At 33.5% G+C, this 8,790-nt stretch overlaps 1 protein-coding gene across 1 annotated transcript; it reads left to right on the top strand.

Moving 5' to 3' along the window:
- Nucleotides 1–2,577: 2,577 nt before the first annotated feature.
- LOC132273258 (WAT1-related protein At4g08290-like) lies at nt 2,578–7,416 on the top strand. The gene is made up of 7 exons (XM_059774254.1): nt 2,578–2,810; nt 2,960–3,022; nt 4,476–4,592; nt 5,194–5,431; nt 5,904–6,062; nt 6,457–6,608; nt 6,921–7,416. The coding sequence occupies exons 1-7, from the start codon at nt 2,599–2,601 to the stop codon at nt 7,138–7,140; spliced, it is 1,161 nt and encodes a 386-aa protein (XP_059630237.1). The 5' UTR covers nt 2,578–2,598; the 3' UTR covers nt 7,141–7,416.
- Nucleotides 7,417–8,790: the final 1,374 nt, after the last annotated feature.

The following is an 8,790-nucleotide window of genomic DNA, read 5'->3' as shown; positions in this document are numbered from 1 at the left end:
CAAGAATATTAGCTATATTTCAATCGGGAATGGGTCTTTGCGAATTGGAATAGGTTTGTCGAAATTGATCAAAAATAATAGTGTTAGCACCTCGGCCTTCTTAAGTCCAAATTCGTTGAGAAACGGCCATGATGGTTACAAGTGTTCGGCCTTATGAGGAGCACAAAAAGTTGTTCTCTTGTGTGATCATGATAATATAAAATTAGTTTTTTTGAGAAATATATATATATATATATATATATATATATATATATATATAAAATTATTTAGTGACCAAAATAATGAAAGTATAGTAGCATGCATGAAAACCATTTTTAAATTTTAGAAGTTCCCTATAGGATGAGATTGGATTACCCTAATTCCCTCCACGTTGGAAACAAAGGATGGAAAAAAACAACTGAATAGTTAATCGTTTTGGATAAAAAAATTAATGTAAATAAGTTTAAGATGACAACTTTATTGTCGAATCTAAAACTTTTTTTCATTCGTAAGATACACTCAACTGACACTAAACGTGACACTCACCAAAAATGTATCCAATGACTCCATATTAGTTCCTAACTTAAACTGACACTAACGTGACACTCACCAAAAATGTATCCAATGACTCTCCATTTTAGTTCCTAACTCCTGTAATATCATCACTTCTAACACTCAACAGATCGACAGTGTGTGCTTCTCATCACAAACCACAATGCCATATTATATCATATAACATACTTTACCCACGTCACCAAAATGAGGCTACAGGTTCTTTTATGACTAAAAAATGGTGACTTGGTTCCCATTTGTTTACAACTATCAAATTAAAAGAGAAAGATACAAACTTATGACATATGCGTGTTTCCTTTCCACACACCAAAACACACAAATATGTCCATCTTCTTTTAGAACGAATGCTTACCACACACACACAACCATGCCTGTTAACATCACATATCCGGAGTAGATATTGGGTAAGTGCGCCGAACTAATTTGAGTTATGCGTGTATAAAATGTGTCGTCACGTGCATATCATGACGCGTGTTGTGCACGTACGACTCAAATTAGCTCGGTACACTGTGCACTAGATGTATTGAATATTTATTCGTATACCAGGCCATGCATGGTGTGGATTCTCTATTATATAAACAGTGCATTTGAATTAAGTCAGGGAGTTGGTGGGAAATAAAATTAAGAAAAGGTTAAAGGAGAGTTAATCTTGTATTTGCTTTAGAAATTAAGAAGAAAAATAAATGATTTGGAAGGAGATCGATGACATGGAAACAAATTGGGAAAATTTCAACTTTGAGAAAAATTAATCTTGCTGAATTAAAAAAAAAGGAGATTAGTTAATTAAACAATTTGTGCCATATGTGGAAAAGATGAAGAGTCAGTATATGCTTTTTGACTGCCCAATGGTTCGAATTGTTTAAAGACTTGGCCGTTTAAGGAATATTTAATTTTCGGATAAGTGTTATATATTGTTTTGTATGATGGTGTGAACTTCAAAGTGGTTGCAGATTTTTAATAGACATTCATCAATTTTTATAATCTGTTTGGTAGGAAGGAAGAAAATTGAATGGTAGGGAAAAGACTAGATGAATGAGATATCCTCAAGGAAGAAATTGTATCCTTCCATCTTTATGTTTGATTGGATGGAAGAGAAAATAATGAGATAATTTCTTATTTTATTTAAAATTTTATAATTTAAAAACATTTATAGTAGTCTTGCCCTAAAAATTTGTGAAGGAGGAGGGACGTCTCATCCATCATCTTTTATCTTCTCTCATTTCCTCCTTTTTACCAAACCGAGGAAGTTTGATTTTTTCTTCCTATCTTCTCTCCACTTCTTTTCCTTCCTTCCTTCCTTCCAAAAGGAGCATTAAATTTAGTTATCACATTTGGAAACATAGCATTAAGTTTTTTTGGTAAGTGAAATGATATATATATATATATATAAATTTTTGTAGGATCCCATTTCATTTACCAAATTTTTGTAGGATCCCATTTCATTTAACAATATATACCATATATATTGTTAAATGAAATGGGATCCTACAAAAATTTCCCAAATTGCCGGTAAGGAATTACCATATCAATTATAAATATCTAAACTTTACTTTTCACCCAACTGGACTGGTCCAACATCTTCTTTAGAACACATACCAAATTTGAGACACAAAACACAATAGAATCAACATCTTGGAATAAAAATTAGATAAAATGTAATTTAAACTTTGAAGTAAATTTCATTCAATTTTAATTCTAAAGTGCTCATTTGGTGCTCCAAACATTAGTAATTGCGTTTGTTGCATTCCCACTACGAACTTAACAATGAAAAAACAATTTTTTTTTTTTTTTTTGAAAAGAAAGCATTTCTCTTGAGAAAGAGTCAGACAAAGGCTTGTATATCACGAAAATGACCGAAGCAAGCATTATGTCTGAAAAAATGTTGTAGTCGATCCCAGTACGTGGAGATCACTAATAAGACCCTATCATGGAACTTAATTATATTCAATTATTTTTTCTGCTTCTCTCCATTATAAGAAGGCTTTATTGCTTCTTAGTCTCTCATTAATTATCGAAACAATTTATAGTCGACAGTGAGAGCTAGAGATGTCAAACCAGAAAACATGTGGGATGTTACATTCAATGTTGAAGAATGCCAAACCCTACTTGCTTATGATGGGTTTGCAGTGTGGCTCTGCTGGGATGTACATCATAAGTGCTGTTACTCTCAAACAAGGGATGAGCCGTTTCGTGCTCATCGTCTACCGGAATGGCATTGCTGCACTCACCATCGCTCCGTTCGCTCTAGTTCTTGAAAGGTACGTCTATATATCCTTCACGTAAAGCATTTTATACAAATACTGTTGCTCTCAATAAAATGTCCACTATAAATAGTTAGTTAATGGTCCGTCCTTAATTATTTGATACATGAATCTAACCTGTTATGACTTTGTTTCTTATTTCACAGGAAAATACGACCAAAAATGACACTTCCAACCTTCTTACAGATAATGGTGTTGGCTTTTCTAGAGTATGCTCTATCCATCCTACACACACACACACACACACACACATACACACACACATATATATTATCTAACTTCTCCTGACATTTTACACGTGTATTGTCTACGTAAGGACTGAGTTACACATATATACACACGTATCATGCTTCCAAAGTTAGAGCTGTGCTACGCACAGTCATAACTATACAAGCAGAGTCTTTGAATCTTGTAGATCCCACGGTGAGTATTACTCACAGTCTCGACTGCATTTGACATTTTGACATCACTCTCAAAAAAACAAAAATATGATCCAAATATTTCGAATTTCTGAGTTCAATTCGAGACAAATAGCATGCTGCATGCCATTATTTTCATCAACTCTAACTTCATCTAAGTTCAACTTATCCTAATTAATTATTACTATTACTTTTTTTTTTTTTTTTTTTCACTTTGATTGTAATTCTTTTCCATCAGAAAATAGTACTGTGGTTTGTTGGAGATGGTTCATAATTACCAATATTAAGGCGTCCATCATTAAACTTGTAAAATATCAATTCTCTTGATGAGACCTAATGAAGGACCGATTTCAGTCTTTTTAAATGGGGTAGGCTAATTTTGGACTAGGCTAACTTTGGACTGGACTACCATTACTAAATTTTTTTTTTTTTTTTTTTTGAGATGGGCTAAAAGTAGTATGATAAATATATATATATATATATATATATATATATATATATATATTTTTTTTTGGGGTGGGCTGAAGCCCAGCTTCGCCCACCCTTGGATCCGCCTTTGGATCTAATTCTATTTTCATAGATTTCTCGAGATATTTTGTTAGAAGTTTTGTTATAACGCCTGCTTCTGATTTTCGTGGATATTCCTGTACGTAAATGGACTCCAGTGCTATAAGAATTATCAAACTAAAATCCTAGTGGCCCTAGGAGCTTAGTGATGATGGTAAGGTAAAGGGCTGAGTTTTAATATGTACTGATTTCGAACTCCAACACCCCATTATAATGCTGTGGGACCGGTTGCAACACCTCGGTTTATAGCTTGGGGTGTGTCCAAAGGGCCCTTTCCAAAGGAGTTTCGAGTTAAAAAAAAAAAAAAAAAAAAAAAAAAAAAAACTACTAAATCCTAGTGTACCGTGGCGTTCAGTGCATTGGTGGGTCGAACACTGTTGGTGTGATGTACTCGATGTCACAGTGCACTGGAGAGCATAAAGGTTCATGGTCCTGTCCAAAACTAGATTATATAATTAGACAATTCATTTACCTGAACTTTATGTGAAACTAACACGTCACTAATGTATATATGATGGTCACATGAGATAAATTCTAATAATAGTTCTGGTAAACTGACTTATTGACGCCCCAGTAAACCATATATATATATATATATATATATATAATTAATGCCTATATATATATATATACACTTTGCAAGGATTGTTCTGATCTACAGTAATTAAATTTTCAGGCCAATTCTTGATCAGAACTTAGCCTACTTGGGGATGAACTTGACATCGGCATCATATGCTTCTGCCATTATGAATGCAGTTCCTGCCCTTACCTTTGTCATCGCAGTTATTCTCCGGTAATCAAGACTTTATCCAATTAGCTACGTACATACATATAATGTATAAATGTGTGTGTGTATATATATATATGGAAGAAAATCTAAACAACAGGTCCTGCTTTGGGATGCACTTTACAAAAAAAAGTTGTGATATTTGCTAAACATTTCAACCTTTTTGTAAGGTCCATCCCAAACTCGAAGGAATAGAAACTATTGTTCCACTAAAGAGGATTTAGTAATTTGATCTTTTAGTATTGTGCATGCACTATACTTATGTAAACAATAGATTGTGTTCCGGCGATGTACCTTATAAAAAAAAGTTGGAATATATAACCAAACATCTCAACTTTTTTTTTGTAAGGTGCATCCTAAAATCGACGGAACATGAACTATTGTTCCACTGGAACGGATTCGGATCCATATATATACTTTATTAATTTGATCTTTTAGTAGTGCATGCACTGTACATCTATTCATGCGATATATATATATATATTAGTTATATGTGTGTGTTTGTGTGTATCATTTGCGTTCCTACGAAGCACGCACACACGTAAAACTGTTTTTTTTTTAGAACATTTTCAGATGGAATTGCTAATGCTAGGTAATATGTGGACAGGTTGGAACTGGTAAAGATTAAAGAAGTTCGCAGTCAAGCTAAGGTTATTGGAACCCTACTGACCTTGACAGGAGCATTGGCCATGACATTGTACAAAGGCCCTATTATCAATCTGTTTTGGACCCCGAAAACAAGCCATTTTGTGAGCACTAATGACTCGTCCGATAAACACTGGGTCACTGGCACTATATGTATCCTAATTGGTTGCTTTGCCTGGTCTTGTTTCTTCATATTGCAAGTAAGTTCTTCCTAACAGTTCAATTCACTCAGATTTGGAATATGACTTGTCCACAACAAAATCAAGTAGAAGTGACTTACTTGTGGCTACTAGATTTACATGTGGATCACTAATGAAATGATCCAATCATGATATATATACATGCACACATTATGGAGCTGTGCATTATATTTTCTTCATTTTCTTTATTTACTTTTTGTTCTTGGGACTAAATTATTGAGCATAAAGTTAATGGGGAAAAAAAAAAAAAAAAAGGCATGTCATAGACAATTAAATAGACATAGCAACTAAGCATATTATTAACAATGGTAATGCCGTGTCTCTTGAAATACCTCATAATTCACCAGAGGACACATATGGTCTTTCTTGTCCTACATATAATCACTATAGACAATGTTTGATGAAATTGCATATAGCAAACACTGTTTACAATATAATTTTTGGAACTCTTATGGCGCCTTTCCTCTTTTAGTCGATAACGGTGAAGAAATATCCCGCGGAGCTCTCTCTAGCCTTCTGGATATGCTTGTTGGGCACTGTGCAGAGCACAGCAGTGACACTCATGTTTGAGCACCACCCCGGTGCCTGGTCGATTGGCTGGGACTCTAGGCTCCTCGCTCCCGTTTACACGGTAAGTATGCAATAAACAATCCCCAAGTACTTTCTTTTTTTTTTTTTTTAGGAGAATTTTTTTTGTAATGGGATCAGGTGCATTAGTGCTGGTATGATCACACTCAAAATGATCGTACTTGGGGGAGAGGTTTAATGTATCTTAGTTGTATAAACGCAGATTTGATGACATTGATATGCGGACATCTCTTAATTATATAGACGCGTGACTAGATCTCTCCTTTTTTGAACCATGTTAAAGATAATGTTGTGAATGTGTGTGCATTTTTTTATATTATAATTTTTTTTATAATATTTATATATGTATATATATAGATAAATGAGTATCAAATATATATATATATTTGGGTACATAATAAATGATAAGTTAACCAATCTATTTTCAATTGTTTCAGGGGGTAATTAGCTCTGGAATCACATACTACGTTCAAGGCCTGGTGATGAAAACAAGAGGGCCTGTGTTTGTAACTGCCTTCAACCCTCTATGCATGATCATTGTAGCTGTTCTTGGTTCTGTCATTCTAGCTGAGAAACTTCATCTCGGAAGGTATGCATACAATTAAACAAATCCTCATATATATATATATATATATTGAAAATTAAGTAAGTAACAAATATTTTTAGAAGTGAATTACAGAATAATTCATAAATTGTTTTTATATTTTTTGAAATTTTAATTATTTCGTATTTTGTGATAATTCAAGTTTGCGTTCACTGATTGCGTTATCAAATTCACTTAATTAAACAAATGCTAGATGAATTTATTCAGAGTTAAGTACTCTATTGAATTATCACCTTCAAGCAAAACCAAGTGAATTATAAGAACAATGATTTTATCGAATCTTATTTAAATTTTCAGCATAATTGGAGCTATAGTAATCGCATTTGGCCTTTATGCCATCGTTTGGGGCAAAAGAAAGGATCAACTTAGCCTGACACCATCAACAAATGAAAATGGTGGCGACCATGAACTGCCAGTGACTGCAAGTTGTACGAAGTTGACCGTCACCGGAAAACATCACGAGGAACGTGCCGCCGAGTCTGATGTTCTGGCAAAGGAAATGGAGTCAAACAAATAGTTATTTCTTCTTGAATGCGACATGTACCCTGATCATGTAGTTCCCAATTTAATTTAAACCTATAATTAGGCTCTTTCCTCTTCCACTGTAAATAACCAATAAATGTATGGGATATCATAGTACGAAGGAATGTAATTTTTTTTCCCGAAAATTAGGATTGTAATTTTTATAACAGGTAAACTGCCTGCCTGCAATTGTGTAAAGAACATGTGTGTGTGTGTGTGTATATATATATATATTCTAAGGGAATTTGTGAGTTTATGCAGCGGAAGATAATGTGAAAAGTTTAAGTTATTAAGGAAAAGATTAAAATTTGTGCCTTTCTATTTTAATCAGCTTTAGTTAATTTGGCAAGTAATCATGTAAAGCAAATAGAATTTGAGAGATGCCTCCAGGATTTTTAGCGAGGAGACCCCAATTGGTAGAATAGACCAATTGTTGTGGGAAAAACCTTGTGCACTATGTAGCCCAAAGTAAACCGATCCACTATATTTGAAACAAAGTACAATGGACTTTGACTCAGGCTCACACCCTATTGTTCTACCAAACACCAATTGCTGACTATTCTCTAGCTTTGCGATGTCCTATCCAACAGCTCTTGATTTCAAGTTTACTCTTGATCTTTGTAGAATGATTGTTTACTGGTAGATCAAACAACACTTCTCGAATGCTTTGACCATTTCAAAGTGTGATCACTTCACCCTTTTTTTTCAAGTTCTGAATTTGATAGAAGAAATATATCTACTTTCTCTAACCGTTGTAGATGCAAGATTCAATATACTTTGAACATTATCAGGATTTGAACAAATACTCTAAACTCACTCTTGTGTTTATGTGCGTGTTCTAGAAATAAAAACAGAAAAATCAGATTTGATTTTCTGCAAATTATCTCTCATATAGGCTTTTAATAAATCAAAAGTTGTAATGCAAAAGCCATAATAACCTAGATGTAAATCAAGGTTTATATAGACTCTTCAAAGACTTAGATATACATAGGAAAAGTTAAATTTCGTGCATAAGTCTTTTTGGAAAGAGTTCTATACCAAATAGAAAATTTAGATAGAATTGGAAACAAGTTACCGAAACTATATCAGCTTCTTGAATCGGTTCAAGAAAGGCTGAATCAGTTTAAGATTGCCATAGTAAAATTCGAAGAATCCTTTGATTCTTGAACCGGTTCAAAAAGGCTGAACTGGTTCAAGATGGCCAGTTTTGAACTTAAAGGCCTGACACTTGGAAATTTTTTTGATTTGGGAAGTTTGAAAAACATACCAAGTATAAAAAGTGTCTTAACCTTCTAAAACAACTTCCTAAAGTGTTGTTCATACCTTTTTCGTAGATCTCAGAATATCAAACACGAACAACTCTTCAATTTCGCAACTGATCTTGATCTTGAAATTTAAACTTGAAATTACAATTCAATCGAAATTGTTTTGACACCGAAATTTTCCAATACAAAAATATATATCTCACAGAATTAAGTGTTGCTTCTATATTTTGAATCCATGTCATGGGGTGCTTTAGATGACGGTGATGAATCAAAACTGAAAAATTATATTTAAGCAACACTTTAATTATAGTAAATATATGTCCCTACGTGCTAGCTCAACTAATTGCGACGACATGTGACACTAATTTTATTTTATTATT

Source organism: Cornus florida, unplaced genomic scaffold, assembly GCF_030987335.1.
Source record: "Cornus florida cultivar Cherokee Brave unplaced genomic scaffold, ASM3098733v1 CherokeeBrave_3.0.0_Hap2_Chr09, whole genome shotgun sequence".
Classification (NCBI taxonomy): Eukaryota; Viridiplantae; Streptophyta; class Magnoliopsida; order Cornales; family Cornaceae; genus Cornus; species Cornus florida.
The sequence above is the reverse complement of the archived record's forward strand: the minus strand, read 5'-3'. Positions and strand labels throughout refer to the sequence as shown.